General features: G+C 32.7%; 4 protein-coding genes across 4 annotated transcripts; 2 read left to right on the forward strand and 2 right to left on the reverse strand.

Moving 5' to 3' along the window:
- Window positions 1-499: 499 nt before the first annotated feature.
- Window positions 500-4,050, reverse strand: LOC114394183 (protein CHAPERONE-LIKE PROTEIN OF POR1, chloroplastic-like). The gene is made up of 5 exons (XM_028355818.1): window positions 3,745-4,050; window positions 3,521-3,606; window positions 1,974-2,356; window positions 983-1,059; window positions 500-867 (listed from the first exon to the last, which is right to left on the reverse strand). Exons 1-5 carry the CDS (start codon window positions 3,801-3,803, stop codon window positions 717-719), a joined length of 756 nt encoding a protein of 251 aa, XP_028211619.1. The 5' UTR covers window positions 3,804-4,050; the 3' UTR covers window positions 500-716.
- A 5,619-nt stretch (window positions 4,051-9,669) lies between these two features.
- On the reverse strand, window positions 9,670-12,733 carry LOC114394105 (calcium sensing receptor, chloroplastic-like). The gene is made up of 6 exons (XM_028355679.1): window positions 12,375-12,733; window positions 12,047-12,292; window positions 11,042-11,234; window positions 10,726-10,867; window positions 10,311-10,442; window positions 9,670-10,223 (listed from the first exon to the last, which is right to left on the reverse strand). Exons 1-6 carry the CDS (start codon window positions 12,612-12,614, stop codon window positions 9,983-9,985), a joined length of 1,194 nt encoding a protein of 397 aa, XP_028211480.1. The 5' UTR covers window positions 12,615-12,733; the 3' UTR covers window positions 9,670-9,982.
- Window positions 12,734-15,303: 2,570 nt separating this feature from the next.
- LOC114392021 (pentatricopeptide repeat-containing protein At3g48250, chloroplastic) lies at window positions 15,304-17,746 on the forward strand. Its single transcript, XM_028353061.1, has one exon. It carries the CDS (start codon window positions 15,403-15,405, stop codon window positions 17,308-17,310), a length of 1,908 nt encoding a protein of 635 aa, XP_028208862.1. The 5' UTR covers window positions 15,304-15,402; the 3' UTR covers window positions 17,311-17,746.
- Window positions 17,747-19,621: 1,875 nt separating this feature from the next.
- Window positions 19,622-20,381, forward strand: LOC114392305. The gene has a single exon (XM_028353384.1). It carries the CDS (start codon window positions 19,808-19,810, stop codon window positions 20,252-20,254), a length of 447 nt encoding a protein of 148 aa, XP_028209185.1. The 5' UTR covers window positions 19,622-19,807; the 3' UTR covers window positions 20,255-20,381.
- The last annotated feature ends 13 nt before the right edge of the window (window positions 20,382-20,394 follow it).

Consider the following 20,394-nt stretch of genomic DNA (forward strand, 5'->3'; position numbering starts at 1 on the left):
TACGATTTTGAACATCCAAGACATGTTACACTACAAAGAACTAGAACGTCAGCTGTCTCAAGTATTTGATCGGACATTGTGAAAACTTTTTTTATAAAGGACATTGTGAAAACTTTTTTTTTTTTATAAAGGACATTGTGAAAGCTGAACGAATTAAAGATAACTTCGTCCAAGAATTGAAATGCCACCAACAAGTTATGCTGGTCTTTCAATTACCTAAACTATATATACCCTGTTCTTAAAATTGATATTGGAAAACTAAAAATGCTTTTTAAACATTTGAAAGTTGAAACACCAAATAAATCTTTCAATACAATAACTGTTGCTCCAGAACCCTAGTTAATAATCCTAGCAACTACTTCATTCGTTTTCCATCTTTCATTAAATTGCATTTAAAATATTGCACGCTTGGTACACAAGTTTATTTCTAAATCAAATAACCAAGTTACGGGCACAGAAAGGAATATCAGGCGATTGGAGAGGTTAGGAACCCGTTATTAAAGTGACAAACCACGGTGGAAGAACTTATTACCTCGTAACCAACGGAAATTTAGACAAGGAGTTAAGGCTCAGTAATATCTCAGCTGAACATTGCCAACTTAAACAATTGTTTTCATAAAAAAAGATGACAGTAAACAATTTGGCTCGCTTAAAAAAATTGTTTGATCACCTATAAGCTCATCACCGACTATAACGTTGAAAGAATAGGCTCCACTTCACTTGAGGAAAGTACAGGCAACGAACAAGAACAAATAAACTACCAATGACGTTAAGAGTTCAAGTGTCCAAGTTGGGCGCAGCAACATAGATGGAATATTAGGTACCAGCAATGAACCAGAGACCCATCCAGCCACTAGAGCTCCAAACCTGTAACAGTACAAAAATAAAACAAAGTAGATGGTAATGGCAAATAGTAAAAAATATATGCATGCTCTAGCCCAATAGTGAAAAAACACAAGTTGGATCAAGTTACACAACTTACCCAATAATGAATGCTCTAGCCAAGCTCTTTGTCTTTTCGTTAAGAAAATATATGCATGCAGCCAAAGAGATTGCCACCTGTAGCAAAACAATAGTTCAGTCAACAAGCAATTATTAATGTCACAAAGGAAGCAGGAAGAGTAGAGACAGGCAGAGCAATGACAACTACTTAAAGTCTTCAATAATGTTCCCAGATGACAGGTATCCCCAAAAAATTGCATGAACTTCAGATCAAATATAGTTTATAGAACATATCACCTTAATATGTCTTAAAACACTTGTGAACAAATGAAAGGATAAGTAGACATGTATTAACAATGGTAATATTACCAAAGTAGATTGTTCCAAGTAGAAAGGAACTGAGTTCCCCTTAAGCAAAATCTAAAGTTCAAGTCTTTTATGAATTGGGTATGCACACATGCACACACAAGGAGGACAGTGCTGGTTAAATGGCCCCCCACCTGATTCAATTAGAATTAGTCGGGACCCAAAGTGACTACTTAATACTGAGGGTCTTGGACCAAAAATGAGAATATTGACACTTTATTGAAAACCTTAAATATGGGAATGGCCAAGCTGCAAATTGAGAATAAAATTATGCTTGATGGTTAAAGTACTAAACACCATAACCTGAAAGTCCGGTAGTCAGAAGACATAATCTGAGATTTCTATGCAACCTATAATGATAGTCAAAGACATAAATCATGTATACCAAGCATCCAACAGCCTTTGAAGCAAGGGTGAAGGGTATAATCTAGAGATCGGTAGTTGACTTAATCAAGCAATAAGGAGAACAACCCTGTTAATACATGCCTATTGAATTTATAATTTGGTTCTCTTTTAAAATTTATGGGTGTCACAATCCAAATATTCCTATAGAAAATGACACCTACAATTTTTGTTTTCTTTTTGAAAAATAAAATACAGTTTTATTCTTTGTATTTGATTATACACCACAGAGAAGTGAAAAACATAAGAAATTAAGAGCAAACCTGAAAAGCAGGTCCAGTTTCAGCAGAATTCATAATACTCCAGCCACCCATGAAGCCAAAGAGAAACAATCTTCTAAGGATAACTTCAGTCGGTGGAAGTTCAACAAAGCTTAGCAAGTTCTTCACCCATGGTGGAGACTCTTCTACTTTCTTTTTCAACTTGCTTTTCAAATTAATTTTTGTTTTCCTCCTCTGTACGAAACTTGCCATCAATATTTTTTCAAAAGCTGCTTCTATTGATTCTTCACTCCTCTCATGCCCAGAGTATTGTTGCAACAGAAAATTTCTTGATCCCCAGATTTCTTCTTCAGAGGCATCAGGGCTAATACCAAGGCGTCGGTAAGGATCCCAAACATTGGTTCGAGGGAATTTTTGAACATTCCCTGCAGAGAAAAATTATATATAAATACACATAAAAATAGTTTAATCGACAAGGAGGAAAATAATAGAAAGAAAAATAAACTAAGTAGCACAAATGCAGACTTTACGAATTAATATGAATCATGATGATCCAATTCAGATAAACTTCAGCTGTCAGACAATGACCTAAAAGTTATCAGGCCTTTTGAAATCATTCAACTAGCAACAAGAAGGGGAAATAAAACTAGTAATTAGTAAAGGCATGTTGTACATTGGATCAAATTCTGGAGCCAAAGTTTTGTTACTAGGTGCATAAGATATCTCTCGAGACAGGAATATTTAATGTATCTAATCAACTCAAGTCTGACTGAATACTCATACCTATATGCCCCAGCCCATCTAATCAATAAGACCAAGCTCCTCTTCAACAGAGTGACAGTTACCTCCCACAAAAATCTCACAGACAATGAAACTGCAATGTTTATTTTTTTGGTTGATCAACACTCAACAGCACAGCCTCCCTCTCTTGGAGGCAACTTTTTCAATTTGAATCTGTTGAGTCTCACCTTAACCTTTAGAGATGAAGTTTCTGGTGAATGTTTCCATAGGTGCCGTCCAGCTTAACTTAAGCTTTTGCCAGATCAATTAACAGCGATATTCATTACTTTTCTTTATTTCTCACCATGTATTTAGTCAGAAAATACTAAGACATCTGAAATAGTTCAGGAACATTGCTGAAAATACTATATATTTTAGTAATTTAATACATTGAAAAAGGAAAACTGTATTAATTCATATTAGATGCGAAAGTTCGAGGGCTAACAGTTACATCTGAAGGGAAAGATACTAAATAGGAATACAATCCATCTCAAATTACCATGTCCCAAGCAAAGCAAAACCTACCTTGGATTTTCCTTCTACTTATATACAAAAGGGAACTTAGCTTGAGCTAAAAATAAATAAAATTAGAAGCTTAAGCAAGGACTAGAAAACTAAGATTGGACAACTGAATTGAAGCCTAAACAACCTAGCGAATAAACAAACACATATTATGATGTACAATAGCGAAACCTTACTAAGAAAGCAAATTTATCAGCTCGTGACTATCTTAATAATAGGAAAAAATATTATATGATTGATAGGCTTGTTTAAATAAATGAACAAATTTGAGAGGCTTGAGGTGATACCTCCATAGGGCGTATCCACCGCGCATCTAATGCGAAATGAATTGTTGCGAAAGGTCGCTAGCTTCACCGCGTGTTCTTGGGGAGACCTAAAGAAACCCAAATCCATGAGATATGTACGAAACCGAAACAAATAACAATAAAGTAAAACTGATTAATTTGAAAATTAAAGCCAATCGAGCAAAGGAAACAAGGATAGAAAGAGAGAGGGGGGAGGGGAGGCGTACAGTTTCTTTGCGAGGAAAGCGGTAGAGAGGCTGGGAGGTGAAAGCGAAAGAACAACCATGTTGGCCGTTGTTGTAATTAACGGAGCGAAAACGATAAGAACGCCCTAACTCCTAACCCTAGTTATGTAAGAATAGCATGGTTGAGTCGATGAAAACTTGGAAAAGCAGAGGGAAAACGGAACGTCTTCTTCGTTTGGTTCCACCGGGCAGGGTGGAAGGAATAACGATAACAGATTACTTCTGTATCCTAGTGTAATCCATTTCCTGCTGGGGTACGCACTACGCACCCGTGCGCATACTACAAACCCCCTTATTTCTTAAAACAAATATTACGTTATGTTTAATTCTCTTAATATTGTAGTACTATTTGATTATTATTATTATTAAATATGTTTTCTGATTTTTATTAAAAAAACAAAGAATGTGCAATATTTTCTCTCTTTTATTTTAGTGAATAATTATAAATCTTCTTTACCTGGGTTCAATTTATATATTAAAAATACTTAATTATTATGAATTTTAATTATATAAAAATAAACATTATCATTCTAATTCACTTTGTTAATGTACTCACACCTATTTCTAATTAGAATGAATTATCACCGTATACAAAAAATTATTAATTTAAGAACAAAAAAATATTCGTTTCTTCTCTTTTAGTTAATTTCTTATAAAGATATTATATTAATTTCAAGTTTAATCTTAAAAAAACATTTATTTTTTATCCCTCATGCTCTATCTTCAAAATCAATCAACCCACATACAATTAGATTTTAATTAGACTAATTAAGTTGTTCTATCTTTAAAAACTCATCACCATTGTAGTCCTTTAGATTTTAATTAGATTAATTAAGATCTTTAAGTATACTCTCATTCACAATCAAGTCATCAATCATTGGTCAAATACACAAAGTGGTAGATGTTATAGGCTGACTTGATTAGTTTCTGAATACATATATACTTGATTCAATCTGAATGCATATATACTTGATTAGTTTTTGACTTCCCCTCATTAAATTAAATTTGTATCCTATAACTGAAACATAGAGGTTTATATTAGAAAATGATAAAAATTAAAATAATATTATACTTTTTGACTTGATCCAACCTTTTCTTTAGAATATCATAATCTTTTCCTTTTCCTTTTTGGGTTATAAAAGAGGTCCAAAAAGTAGTGTGGCAAAGGAGGCCTAAGTGCAAGCAGTGTAGCTTGGTTATCACTGGGATTTGAACCTAGGATCAACTGATCATGTAGTCTCTATCTCTAAGAGTCTTTATATCACTTAGCAATAGTCATGAAAATGTAGTAATGCCTTGGTGTAATTCCTGAGATAATCTGTAGGTTCATTTAGGGTCATTATATCAATAGGACCAGCCAATTTAACGTATTTGTATGTTTTCCCAATGATTTTAGCATATTTTCTTTAATCTCGAGATATATGGCCCAATTTAACATATTATAGTTGTTTTTCTGACTTGTTTTCTTTTGGCTTTCTATATATGTATATGATAATTTTCAAACATTCCTGACTTTTGTCACCAAATGACCCTAAAGTCATGATCATTGGTGCTGCTACTTGTTTTCGGGTTCCACTCTCTCCACAAATTTTTTTCGACAACTTGATAGACAACAACAAACGAGCCAAGGTTCAAAGCCTAAAATTCATACATCATATGTTCTATTTGATACTAAATTTCAATCTTGCATTGATATACTTTCATATTATTTTCATTTGGTTTGATTGTGAATTTTTTAGAGAGATGAATTGTCACTTTTTGATCCTATATATTTAAAGTGAACACATTAGTAAACACCATTCCTTTTTTTTTTTTTTTTTTACAGAAACCATATACAATTCTTATTCATCTAATTATTTACGAAAACCATGTTAGTATGTACCATTCCTAAAACTATAAGGTTGATTTTTTTTTGTTTTGAACATAATATGATGTAGTTAATTTATAAGAAGCTACGAAAACACATTGCAAGTCATCATGTGTTGCTACTCGATCCAATTTTGGCCACAATATGATGCAGTTTTTATTTCCTTAACACATTATGATGCAGTTTTTATTTTCTTCTAAATGATTTTGTTTTTGTGGATTAATGAAATAACATCATTATCTTGCGAAAACAACCACATCTGGTGATGTTATTCAACCTATTATCTACTATAAAATGTTTAGGCCAGCAAAATACCATTTTAGCCTCAATAAATTTGAGACACCTGTTTAATTGGAGGCCATTTTTATCTTCTACCAACTCTTTACTCACTCCTCTCCTTCAATAATACCAATGTCACCTAGCCATCATTGATATTAAAATAAGCCTAGATTACATATCAGCGAAAAATTATGGATATAATGTAATTAATGATTTATTTTTTTTTGAATCCATTGCATGCACTATATTCAATCAATATATGTCCTCTATTAAAGGATAGGTGTTGGCAAGCAAAACAAAAATTTACATTGTTCTAGAGTTTGTTGATGGGGGAGAACTATTTGACAGAATAGTAAGTTTGATTTACCTTTCTATTACACACATAAAATATATTCCTCTTACATTGCATATTAATCTTTTTATTTAGTTTTATCAATATTCTACACGGACAATCTTTCATCTGAGTACATATAATTCTTGGATTGCTTCTTTGATTTATAGGCTGCAAATGGGAGACTTAAAGAAGATGAAGCAAGAAGTTATTTCCAACAACTTATTAATCTTGTTGATTACTGCCATATTAGAGGTGTGTATCAGAGAGATTTGAAGGCCTCTCAACTTCCTTAATCTTTTCTCCTTGGCACCATAACTTTTAAATTTGATTGATAGGGCTAATCAGGTTTTAATTATTTTATAGTCATTTTTAATGTATTTTGCAGCCTGAGAATCTTCTAGACTCAAATGGTGTCCTTAAAGTTTTACATTTTGGTTTGAGTACATACTCACAGAAAGTAAGATGATTTCAGCCATACTGGATTGATACAAGTTTCATGTTATTTGATTTTTGATTTAGACATTGAAGTTGCCTAAGGTTAAAATTTAGCTGATATTAAAAAAATCTTTAATCATTATAGCATCTCACTAAAATTATTTGGGAGTATCAAACAACTCATAAATGGTAGTTTGTTTCTCTTTGAATATACATACATCTCATTATTCATTTTAGATCGTATTTTCTTGCAACTAATTAACTTAACATAGTGTTACAAGGTTAATTTCATAGTCATGTGGACTTGATTTTGGATAATATCTTAGATAATATTTCATTTTTAAGTTTCCAAGTTTTGATATTAAGACAACTAGTTTTGTTAGAAAGCTCTTGGTGCTATGGAAATGTTTGATCTTACTTTTCACTTGAGTCATCTACTCTAGGGGTGATTCATTTGCATATAGCTTTGGGAATCATGTTTTTTAAATTCTTACATAATGCAGGAGGATGAATTGCTCTGCACTTGAAGGAGCTCAAGGATTTGCAGAAGGATCCTCCTACGTCACGTAGGTCAGCTTTTTGATTCCTATCTTTGTTACATGTGTTTATAGATGTGCTAAAAAAGGTATTTGACTTATCAATATATATTATAGATGCAGACAACACATGCTCTTTATTCTGTTACATGTGTTTTTTTTTTCACTTTCTCTACTGAGTGTGGCAACACTTTGTTTTTGTATTTTGTTCTTAAGAAATCTTCCATATGTGCTCTTCATTTATTTTGTTCAATATATATTTATACACGTGTGTATGTTTGGTATGAAGATTAAATTGGATTGAGCTTATGCAATGTTTGTCTAAGTTGGGTGTTCTCGGCTTTCACTCTCTTAATATTTTAAAGATTAGTACCAGGTTTCAAGAAGAGAACTTGTAGCCTCTACACCTTGTTGAACAAGCATGTAATAGAAACTTGTGCTGGGTATTGTCAAATCATTTTGTGTTTTCTCTTTCCCTTCCCCTTTCTCTTTTTCTCTTTCCAATTCTAAACCTTGTGCTGCCTTAAAGAAAAAAAAAAGTGTTTTGTCTTTTTCTCCTTTTCCATTTATTTTTTGAATCCGTTTTTGTATTTGATAGTAAAGGAAGATGAGAAAACACAGTTTTATTCAGTAAGATGTTGGTATCAATTTGAAGTCTGACGATCACAACTTAAGAGTTCTTTACTTTTGGTAAGTCTTCTCATTTCTCTTTTCAACTATTTGGTAGTACAAAATAAATTTATATATAAAAATGGATATCTTGTTCTCTATATACATGGTTCATTTCTCTTCTCTCCCTTATTCCTCTTTTTTCTTTTAATGTTTCATTCATATGATTTTATTAGTTTTTGTTGTTCCATTGATTTTGGTGTGGCTTAATTGATGGGTTATGGAGAAATAGCTAAATATTTATTTGATTTATTTTATACTACTTTGTGGATTGAAAGCTATGTGTTTGGTTAAATGCTCAAATGTACTTTGAGATTTTCTTTGGCTATTCAGAAAAGATTTCTACTCATTTGTTCTTTTAATGTTATATCTGGATAATATTATATGAGTCTTTGTACATTTTGTTTGAATGATATTGTGCTTTTTTATTCGTTTTTTGGACTGATTTATGAGTTGCAAGTTATGTGTTTGATCTAATGTCCAAATGAACTTTGAAATTTTCTTTGGCAAGGTTTATTGGTTGGTTTTTTTTTTTTTTAAATATTAACGTTACATTCAGTGCATACTCATTATCACGTTACATTCAAAATATGATCATTTAAAATGTGTCTGGTTTTTTTGTGCTTAATATCTATATCTTTTTACTTTGCAGGTTTTTCTGGAAAGGAAGAATGGAAGAAGAAAAGAAGTGTCTGAGTATCTTTTCGCTTTGTTTAGTTAACTTCTTTCTTTCATAGTATTTCATTTTTCTTGTTTTTATGATTTTTTTTCCATATGAAAATAGGAACTTGGACTGCTATACTACAATATGATAAAAGAAATGTATATATAATTTGTGTTTTGTTTGTTCATGGTTCATTTTTTGAATTGATAATTTGGTTTTTCTTAATTATAAATCTAATTATTTTTTGGTATGTTTTGTAATTACGGTAATAAGGGTTTGAAGTTTCTTGATTTGGTTTAAGATAAATGCACTATTGCTCTAGAAACCCTTTAGTTCAATTTTTTCTTTCATGGTATTTCAGTTCTTTTATTTTTATGATTTTTTTTCATATGAAAATAGGGAATTGGACTCCTATACTTCAATATGATAAGAGAAACATATATATAATTTATGTTTTGTTTGGTCATGTTACATTTTTTGAATGCACAATTTGATTTTTCTTAATTAGAAATCTAATTATGTTTGGTATGCTTTGTAATTATTATATCTCATGTAGTAAGGGTTTGAACTACAAACCCATTAGCTCAATTATGGTAAATATTCAAATGTTAATACATATGTTTTAACTTTTTTTAGTGGATAAGTTTAGAATGATGTATGATTTTTGGATTATATTATCTGTATTTTATTTTATTTTCTTTGAAGTTTAGGTATGGAAGAGGTTATAAAAGTTTAGATTAATTTTTTTTTTACAATCCCACGGCAAAAAACTGCAGAACAAGATATGAAGACAGAGCAGTTAGAGACTAATTATAGTATATAAAAATTAACCTTTATCACAAAAAGTATAATTAAGCTTTTTTTTAAGGAATTTAAGCTTTGTTTTTACTTTCATTTTCATATTGAAATACCTTTCTCTTAAAATAATTCTCGTGCATACAAACCCTCTCCTCTACATTCATTTTAACCGCGAGACTTTTATCCATTTAGGATTGCTTGCATATAGAGAATACTGGAGAAAACTGTCTTTCGACTTTAGGGAAATCATTCAGTTGAATTGTGATTGCTTGTCTCTGCTTTGACATGTTTGGTTTAATGTTAGGTTGAACAAAAACACTTGTGAGAAGTAAGAATTTAGAATTTTTTATTCAATGATCATTTAAGTCTTCCAACATTAAACCAAACAGACGCCTAAACATCCTCGGCCAAAGCATCCAATACAAGTATATATAACAACTACAACCTTTTGGCATTCTCCTCGGTCGTTGCAACTTAGGGAAGAGCATGTAGCCGCAGCCACTCGAAACACCCACAAAGGTAAAAGGTTGGAAATAAACATTTAGACATTGATGAAATAATCAAATAAATATATTCGATGACTCGAGCATGCACAAGAGTGAATTTCTATTTGCACAAGAGTTTAGTGAAGAAAAAAGTTATTCAGCCCCAGGAAGAAGCTTCGTGCTAGATTGGCTGGTTGTGCCAAAACTTCTCACAGCCGCAGGGATGACCCTTGACGGTGACAGCACCTCTGCGAACGAGAAGTTATACGAATCTGTTCCTAGTCTACTCTGCAACCACCCTTTGTTCCCAGAGAATCCATCAGCAACAATCCATGTGTTCTTAAAACCAAGGCTGGTTAGTGTTCTTCCAACTGTTTTTGCTACGTCCGAGTACCTAAGATCATCACAAAGTGAAAATGATGAAAAGCAAACTTAAATGGTTAAAATATGGTAGACATGGAACTGATGGAAGGGAACTCACGAATCCAAGATCACAACATTGGTGCCTTTGTTGATTTTCTTGAGATATGAAATCTTCAAAGCGACTATTTCAGCTTCCAATTTCTTCACATTCTTGACCTGCCCTCTGAGCTTGCTTGGCAGTTCTTCCAAACTGAAAGGTTACAACAAGTGATAGTGAGTGAATCATGTTAGAGTTTATTTTTTTTTGTTTTTTTCTCCCAGTAAGTGTTTGGTAGTAGATAAGAAAATAACTCAAAAGCTAAAGTTTTAGGTCCTGATTGGATAAACTTTTCCTTAAATACTTATTGAAGAAGAAAATAAAAAGGTAAAATGAAACAAATTTCTTTTTTAACCTAAAACTAATTTATGCATGAGTTAAAATAAACGTTCAGAGAAACTAAATGAGAAAACTTCTTAGTATGAGTAACACTTACGGAATGGCAACCATCCTGTTTTTAGCATTAGAGGGAAGGCGAGGGATACCAGCCTTGTCCTTATCTTTCTCTGACCTAATATCAATCAAAACGTAGTTTTGTGTGGATATCAAATCAAGGGCTTGAGCAGGAGTTAGGTCTCCTGCAAACAAATAGAAGCAGAAATATTAGACTCAGTTAAAGAAAGAAAGAAAAAAAAAACTAACATTAGTTACTCCATAATGAGGGTGTGGGGCTTGAAAGTTCATCAATATGCAACAGGTATGTTCAACCATAGAAACACAAAGTAATTTGCATCAAATCATGTCTAAGGTACCTTTGTAACCACGAAGATTAGACGAGATGACAGACCAGATAGGAGGAATTAGGAGGTAAGCAACAAATAGTGCTCCTGCTGTTCCAGCAATCACAGTAGGGTCTGAAGAAGATATGGTTTTGACGGTTGAGGAAGCTATTGGCTTGGCAACTTCAATCACCTTGGTTGTTTGTTGTGCAGCATCTGCCACTGTCTGAAATCAAAGAGAGTATCTTGATCAAGTTGATAAACTTGGTTCTTCAAAGGACAAGCAAATTATCAAAATGGTGAAACTTTGTTAAAGCTGAAACAAGTCTTTTATTAGGTAGTTGGCCTAAGCAAGTTCAATATGTTCTACAAAGCCTCAAGTCTCCATTATGGAACAGCATAGCAGAATCTAACTGAATATCTGACAAGAAAATTATAAATAAAAACAAAGAAACAAAAGAACTTGTCCAGTTCAAAAGAAAATATATCAATTCAGGTGTTTCCAAAGATTTTAACATTCCAAAGGTTGTACGGTTGCATCTTACGGGGTAAAATATAGTTAAAACCATTGATTAAATCAACTGTTAAAGGATCTGTACATTGTTATTCGATTATTACAAATTCTCATTTATGTAAGTTTATTGAATTTTACAATGCTTATCTTAAAAGTCATATGTACCATGATTTTTTTATTGGTTCAAACTTCAAAGTGTATAAAAGTTAAACCCATTATCCTCTGAAATGCATCTCTTTATTTTAGAAGAGTAAGATTAAAAAAATTTAATATCGTTTAGGGGGTAATTGGCAGGCACAACTAAAAGTAGAAACATGGAGATCAAACTCAACCCATGATTGGTTTCCAACCACTAGAGGCACAAAAGGGGAATTTTTTGCATCCCAAAAACTATTTAGCACACATGAACATTGCAAATATCTATATTCCAACAAGTTATCACTAACATTGTAGTTCAGTTAGTGCGGATAAAACAAATATGCCTATGAAACAGAGCGTAACCACAGAAAGTTAAGGAACAAAACCTTAGCAGCAGAGATAACAGGTTCAGTATCAACACCGGAGCTTTGGAGCGCTTCTTGGGCCTTCTTGGAAGCTTCGGAGATGGCAGGGGAAGCAATTTTCAAAGCTTCTTCTCCGGCCTGCTGAACTATTGGCAACGCCGTTTCGATGCCAGGCTTCAAAGCGTTCCCTATCACTTCAGCAATACGCTGTGCCGTGTCCAGCACACCCGAACCCACTTCCTGAACCTGATCCAGCGTTTTCTCCACCTATAAATAAATTCAGAATTTTGATTTTGGCCTAATCAACTTAATGGGTATGCGTGGAAATTGAGAGAAGTTGTTCAATTACTTGGGTGAGAGATGAGACAATCTGGTCTTTGGCGATGCTGACAGCGGCTTTGGCTTCGCTTGGAGGGGCGAAGAGAGCGAGCAGTGAAATGGTGGTTGAGGTAGGAAGTGATACTGCTACGTGGGAGCGTCTCAGTTGAGGTTTGCTGAAGGTGGTGGTGACTACAGTGTGTGGAGAAGTGGAAGGAGTTGTAAGAGAAGGTCTTGGAGTAGCAGAAGAAGCTAGGGCAGAAATCTCCATTGCTAGCTGCTACTCTCTCACTCACTAACTTTGGAGACTGGTTGGTCGATGAAGGATGATAGATCAACGAGTGATCAGAGATGTGTGGCCAAAATCTTAAGGGCTGCTAGAGTTTTCATTGCCTTTTATGTCCACCTATGCACCATCTACTATATTTGAGGCTCCAAAACTATCACCACTCCACGTGGCATGCTCTTTCGTGGACAAAGGCAAATTCTAACATCCAACTTGGAAGAGACACTTGTGCCACTTTGACTCTTCAATCCCTATCTAATAATCTATGAATATGTGATTATTAAAATGTTTAATTACTACTTTATGTTGGATGCCGGAAGGATAAGTTCGTGGCTCATACCATCATACCAACGGACACATGTTTGTGTTTATAAAATCATGAACAGTTAAATTTCTCAAGTTTTAATTGTGTTAGCTGAGTCTCCTAACATTAACTAAAACTTTACAATTAAGGACCAAATGTAAGTGTTTTAACCTTAAACTCACCTCATTTCACTTAAGCAAGACATAAAATCATTGATAGTTTAACATTGTTGAACCCAATTAAGAGTTCAATATATTTTTTTGTTACATATTGAAATTTATTCATTCACCCACCTAGAATGGGTATTGCCCGTTGGTTTCAATCCCATTGCTATTCGTTCCACCACTTGGGTGATTATTTTACATAATTCTAAAATTATTTTTTTATGGGAATAATTAATAATATAAAAGTAGTGGGAAGTTAATATGAGTTAAAAGGATGAGTTAAAAGAAAATGATTTTGGTTAAATTGATAATATAAAAATGATTGAATAAAAAAAATTAATAATATAAAAGTAGTGGGAAGTTAACATGAGTTAAAAAAATTAAAAATTTAAGAAATGATTTAAAGGTTAAATCATTTAATGGAAATGGAGAGTAATTAGTGGGTTGTTATCAAATTTTGGTTAGTGGGTCAGCTTTAATTTGTATCATTAAGGTGAGTTAATTATTGTTATTACTTTAATATTATTAAAAATAAGGATAAAATGATCTAAAAGATGTGGAGATAAAACAGTTACACAAAATTATATCCCCTTCATATCTTATAAAAAAATTACAATTAAGGTGCTTAATTTTAATAAAAAAAATACACATAATATCTTAAAAATATAACTTACAATAAATTATTTATAATAATTTATGAACTGATAAAAAGATCTTAACATTTTTTTATGTATTGTATTGTATTACATCCACTGTGGGATCAACTTGTTTTAGGAGTAACTTTTTACCAGGAATAAGTCATGTTTAATTTATTTCACTTAATAATTTTTTATATACATTAAATTTTATTAATTTAACTATAGGTTTGAGAGTTTACATTAATTAGAAGTGTAGAAAAATCCATATATTTTAAAATTTATTTAATATTTTATCAAACAACTTTTGTTTAGAGGGTTTAAATTCAAATGGATGTCAATATTTCAAAAAATTTATTTTTGGTTCTCAACCAAAGAATATCATGGGTTCACCTAAAGAAAAATACAATTGTATAAATATAAGTAAATTTTGGTCATAAAATTACATGTTTAAGAATATTTAATTTATTTAACATTTTAATTGCACGATTTTTAATAAAAAAAAGAATTTTTAAAAAATACAAACTAATAAATAAGATATATGATAGCTTTAAGAAGTTTTAAATATTAATAATATAATTAAAAGTATATCATCTTATATTGTAATACACGCCAAACCCATACAATTATGAGTAAAAATAGGAGGCTCAAAGAAATAAGAATTATTTGTAACTCACTTGCATTAATATCCTACTTTTACCTTGTTAAACTCTTACTAATAATATTTAAATAATTTTTTTACATGCTTTTATCAATGCTACTTAAATTTTATTTATATTGATAATACTAATATAAAAGGAAGATAAACTCTTGAAAGTCACTGTAAAAATTGTTTTAATGTTTTTTTTTATTTCATCAGAAATTAATATATTTTATTTTTATTTACATTAATCCTATTAACAAAGGAAACTCGCAAATTTTCTATAATTCACTTGTATTGTGTAATTCGTGGTATGTCTCCAATTAATATCTATCATTTTAAAAATTTAATATAGACTAGGTATCTAAAAAAATTATGTATTCAACAATAGTATTAATAGATTATATTAAATTTTTAATAATTTCTATTGAGATTAATATAAAAAATTAATTAAAAATCTAAACTTCATAATAGAAATATTTTCAATGAGTTACTAAAAAAATTTACACAGTTAGTCTTTTCTTGTTTTAAGTTATACTTTAACATCAACCAATAATAGATTAAAAAAAATATTTATGTTTTGGTGCAAACGAAGAAATAACAAAAAGTTAAAGAAAATAAAAATGACACTGAGGAAAATCTGTAAAAACTAAATAATTTTAATATATAAGAGTGGATTATAAATAATTTATTTTTTCTTTTTTTAATAAGATTAATATAAGTAAAATTAAAATGTTCCACTGATGATGTAAATTTATTTTACTGTGTAGACATTAAACTATTATTATTATTTATTATTATAAATAACAGTGATCTAGTATTGATTTTTTTTATAGCAATTGACTAGTGGCAATAAAGTATTACAAAAAAAAAATTTAAATATCAACCATAATTTAACATATATCTCCTGGTGAAGCGTCTCAATTTAAGGAGTAAATCTTGTATACACTCGCGCAGTTCACCTTTGCACACAATCTTAAACCCTCCTCAACCCTCACAGACAGAGTCACAGTACCCATTTCGGCGTAACATGAATCGCGTTAAGGCAATTGCGTCTTCTCTCAGAACGCTTGAGTCGTCACTCGCTACCCGAGTTCTGGTAACTCGGAACCAGGTGACTCACTTCTCTCTCCACAATCCACTACCCCTTTTCGATAGGTCTCACCATTTACGTTTTCCCATCACTCACCACAAACTCTATTTTTCTACGAAACCGAAACCGAACTCCATTGTGGAGCTTCTTTTGACCAACGATTGGTCCCAAGCGTTAGAGCTCAAGTTAGAAAATCGTTTCCCATCTATGCCCCACGAAACCGTTCTTTACGTTATTAAGCGGTTGGATAAAAACCCAGAAAAAGCTTCGTGCTTTTTCAATTGGGTCTGTAAGAAAGTTTGGTTTAGGCCAAGTTGTTCGGTGTATAGCTTAATTGTTAGGATCTTAGCGGCCAAGGATACTATGAAGCAGTTTTGGGTTACTCTGAGGATGATGAAGGAAAATGGGTTTTTTCTCGACGAAGAAACATATTTGACCATATCTGTTGGCTTTAAGAGGGAAAAAATGGACAGTGACTCTGTTGCTTTGACCCACTTCTATAATCGGATGCTAGAGGAAAATGCAATGCAAAGTGTTGTCTCCAACGTGGTTGGTATCATTTCAAGGTCTGAATGGGGTGATGAGGTTGTGGGTGAACTTGCAAAGCTTGAAATTCAGCTGTCGGATAATTTTGTAATAAGGGTTTTGAAAGAGCTTCGAAAAACTCCGTTGAAGGCTTACAAGTTCTTTCATTGGGTTGGGAAGCAATCTGGTTATGAGCACGATACAGTGACATACAATGCAGTTGCAAGAGTTCTCCCGAGGGCTGAGTCAATTGAGGAGTTTTGGAGTGTTATCGAGGAGATGAAGAGAGTGGGTCATGAATTGGATATTGATACTTACATAAAGATAACGAGGCAGCTTCAAAGGAATAGGATGATGGAGGATGCTGTCAAGCTTTATGAGCTTATGATGGATGGTTCATGTAAGCCGTTGGTTCAGGATTGCAATATGCTTCTAAAGAGTATCTCTGCAAATGATAAGCCAAATTTGGATTTGGTTTTTAGGGTTGCTAAGAAATACGAGTCGACAGGGCACACTCTCTCCAAAGCTATCTATGATGGAATCCACAGGTCCTTGACAAGTGCTGGGAATTTTGATGAAGCCGAAAATATTGTTAGGACTATGAGAAATGCCGGCTATGAGCCTGATAACATCACCTACAGTCAAATGGTTTTTGGACTTTGTAAGATGAGGAGGTTTGAAGAAGCATGTAAAGTACTGGAGGATATGGAATCTAGTAGATGCATCCCTGATATAAAGACTTGGACTATCTTGATCCAAGGGCATTGTAGTGCCAATGAAGTAGATAAAGCATTACTTTGTTTTGCTAAGATGATTGAAAAGGGCTGCGATCCAGACGCTGATTTGTTGGATGTTCTGGCTGACGGTTTTCTTAGTCAAAAGAGAATAGAAGGTGCTTACGAGTTGGTTGCAGAGATAAGTAGGAAGTGTCGTATATCTCCATGGCAAGCTACATACAAGAAACTGATTGAAAAGCTATTAGGAGTCATGAAGTTTGAGGAAGCACTTGAACTTCTTCGTTTGATGAAGAGCCACAACTACCCTCCATACCATCTACCCTTTGTGCCTTATATTTCAAAGTTTGGGTCTGTGGAGGATGCCGAGGCATTCCTGAAGGCATTGAGTGTAAAAAGTTACCCATCACATATCGTTTACGTTCAGGTTTTTGAATCCTTATTCCGAGAAGGTAGACTCTCTGAGGCTAAAGATCTATTGTACAAGACTCCTCACCATATACGTACACATAGTAAAATCTGTAAACTTTTTGGTTCATCTGAGACAAAGAGTGACACTCAGGCTCAGCTGCTGCCTGATCCCTAGAAAGTTTTCTCTCCCCAGTATGCATGTCGTCTTTCTTCAAAATTCAAATGATTGATACTATCAAGTTTGATCAAGCTTTTGGGTGGATTTGGTCATTAGCTGTTGGAAAACCATGGGGCACAAGATAGGATGTCAGGCTAAGCTTCATTTTTAATTTATAAGAAATTTTCATATGTGACCAGTAGTGTTATAGTTAATGGCTATTTTTCAAAAGATTTATGCATTGCAGCTTTTTTGTTTTTCTAAAGGAGATGGATGTAAATGCTTGACAATTGATTTTGAGGCTTCTAATGTTAGTTTGTTGTTTATTACGTTGGCTTTAGTAATACTAGTTTGTAATTTCACTATTGAATTTCAACTGTGTTTTGACAAATGCCTGAGTCTTTCACTTTGGAACAAGAATGTTATTAATGAATCATTTTAATTGAACCATGGATCTCTCATGACTTTCCATTGTATGTTTTCTTATTGCCATCTTTAATTAGTCATGCTAGTATGAGGCAATGTTACTCAAGAGGTCAGAAGAATGATTGAATAAAGTTTAGCCAGAACCAATTTTAATTTTTATGAATGCTAGCAACACATCTTTCTGCTTGGATTATATCTTTCTACTTGACAGTTGATAAATGATCTTCTTGTACAGTTGGCAACCCTAGTAAATTATGATACCAGGTACTCCGACTCATTCAGATCAAAAAGATTTTCTCCTTTCTAAACCCTCTACTTTATGCATTTTTAATTTCACTTCATCGGATTTAAGCATCATTAAAAAATGAGAGTTCATATAGTACACAGTTCTTGTTAATATCAGTAGCTGCCTTGCTACTAAATAAGTTTCATGTTTACACGATACTGATCCTCTTTCTCCAGGAAAACTCAACATTACCAATTCAATGTTTCTTATCAGCCATGCAGGGCTACTAGCCGTCATGATTGCATACAACTCAAATGCGGCAAACTCATTGAGTGACACTGATTTTTGGGTAAATTTCGGAAATCATTTCAGACGTTCCATCTGTTTGTTCCTCTTTTTGTACTAAAGAAACTTAATATGGCTGCATTAAAAAATATTGGAACCAAAATGGAGGTTTTCTCGCTCATTCCTAACCAGCAAACAAATCAGCAGCCTCATGAAAATTAGATTCGTTCAATCCCTCTTCATTAACATAATTTGGAAGCATGACATTCTTAAATTCTAACCAATTCAGCGTGATTAGCCATAAGCTTAAAGTGACAACATGCACGAATGTGATATGGTTAAAACTTGCAGTATGCCTTTTAGTCTTTTTCTACAGGAAAGAAAAAGAAGATGCCGGGAACTCAGCATCTGTACAATTGTTTAAGATCCCTGTACGCATCAGTTCCTGAAAGCAGGCAATAATATTTCATAGTGAGCTTTAGGTTATGCTTGGATTCTCGTTCAAATTGCGGTGTACAAATTTCAAGATAAATCTAATGGTTCAGAAATTCAGTTTTACAAAAGGAAGGGTTTGGATGTTTTTTTTCAAATCTCATTTTGCTCCAAAAGTCTTTTTACAACAATAAAACAAACATGTACTAAATAGTTGGTAGACCAACATATGCTTTGATACCAGCTGTATAAAAAAAGGTATTTTAGTGTTTTAAATATTATTCTAAAAAATTATGATATAAAATAATTTTAATAATAAACAAATGGAATTTACTTTAGTAAGTATGAATACAATATATACAGGATTTTAAGTTTTAAACACATCAAGATCACAATTTTCTTGAGAAAAACATAATCAAGGATCCAATTATATATTTTTTAATTTAAAGACCTAATTAAAAAAATTCAAAAACTTCAAAGACTTACTAATTAATTTAACATTCCTAAATTAGCAATGTATTATTGAGATTCGTGTTAGAACCAACCAAGCCAATGGCTTGAAATCATAAAACGTAATTTAGGCTTTAAAATATTAGCAATACATTCTTTAAAATATACCCTTTATTATCAGCAAAATTCTATTATTATAATTTTATAGATCTCATTTCTTATTTATTAAATTTTATTTGTAGTTTACTAAAATTTAATTAATAATAAAGAATATATGTGAAGAAGTACATTAGAAAAAAGTATTTTATTAACACTTATTATCCACTTGGGTTGACCATAGTAGAGTAAGAGGATTTTCCATGTTGGCACTTTCCAAATGGTCACTCCTTATTTTTTTTATTTTTCATTTTTCCAAATCTTGATTTATAACGTTGTGAGAGATTATTAGTCCATTCCACTATACCCAACTCCTGTTGCTTAATGGTCACTACTTATTATGTTAACTCAAGGACAGAAATAAACTCATGGTCACAAAAATTAGGATAACAAAGACAAAATGCATTCCTATTTCCCAGTGACCAGAAAAAGGAGAAAGAAGTTGCGTCTGCTTCATATGTCAGATGTGAGGCCTTGCCTTCCACGAAAGTAACTAACATAACCATGGCCTCCTCATGAAGACAACGTTTTCTCAGTGCCATGAAGAAGAGGCCAGAGATCCAACAACACCAACACGAGCCACAAGACTTGGAAGTTCTGAAAGCCGTAGCACAAGCCTGGTACAGCCACTCCGGTACTTCCAAGCCCATGAGCGAGTTCTACGCTCACAGAAGAAACTTCAGAGGCAGCAAGCCTTCAAGGTTTAAGCTCGAAGCATTGAACAAGCCACAAGCTTCTTCTTCTTCTAGGGACACTACTACTATTTACTGGGATTTTCAGCAGTCTCTTTGGGACTCCTATGAGCTTGTCACAGTGTCCAGAAGGATTGAGACTGGGTTAACTTTGGATAACCCTTTTGATGAGTTGTGTGGTTCCGCTTCAATCCAACATAAGCGCAAGCCTGAGAGTAAGAATAGCCTCAGGAACCTGTTCAATCTTATGTCTTCTAGGAGATTTAATGCCCACAATACTCCACACCAAAAATAATACATGACTTTTATCTTCTATTATTTAATATTCATCCTGATATTATGGATTACTTCTGCTGATAGATTTAGATTTTATTTGTTATGGGCAAATATTAGTTATTAGTATTGTTAGTTTTTGTTAGTTAGAGGATTTGAACC

Source organism: Glycine soja, chromosome 17, assembly GCF_004193775.1.
Source record: "Glycine soja cultivar W05 chromosome 17, ASM419377v2, whole genome shotgun sequence".
NCBI classification, from domain to species: domain Eukaryota; kingdom Viridiplantae; phylum Streptophyta; class Magnoliopsida; order Fabales; family Fabaceae; genus Glycine; species Glycine soja.

Coding starts and splice junctions, on each gene's coding strand:
- LOC114394183 (XM_028355818.1), bottom strand. CDS start 3,803: ATGGTTGTTCTTTCGCTTTCACCTCCCAGCCTCTCTACCGCTTTCCTC. Junction 1,060..1,973: donor AAACTGGACCTGCTTTTCAG/GTTTGCTCTTAA, acceptor GTTTTGCTACAG/GTGGCAATCTCTTTGGCTGC. Junction 868..982: donor GCTAGAGCATTCATTATTGG/GTAAGTTGTGTA, acceptor GTACTGTTACAG/GTTTGGAGCTCTAGTGGCTG.
- LOC114394105 (XM_028355679.1), bottom strand. CDS start 12,614: ATGGAGATTTCTGCCCTAGCTTCTTCTGCTACTCCAAGACCTTCTCTT. Junction 12,293..12,374: donor TTGTCTCATCTCTCACCCAA/GTAATTGAACAA, acceptor ATTTATTTATAG/GTGGAGAAAACGCTGGATCA. Junction 11,235..12,046: donor CTGTTATCTCTGCTGCTAAG/GTTTTGTTCCTT, acceptor CTTTGATTTCAG/ACAGTGGCAGATGCTGCACA.
- LOC114392021 (XM_028353061.1), top strand. CDS start 15,403: ATGAATCGCGTTAAGGCAATTGCGTCTTCTCTCAGAACGCTTGAGTCG.
- LOC114392305 (XM_028353384.1), top strand. CDS start 19,808: ATGAAGAAGAGGCCAGAGATCCAACAACACCAACACGAGCCACAAGAC.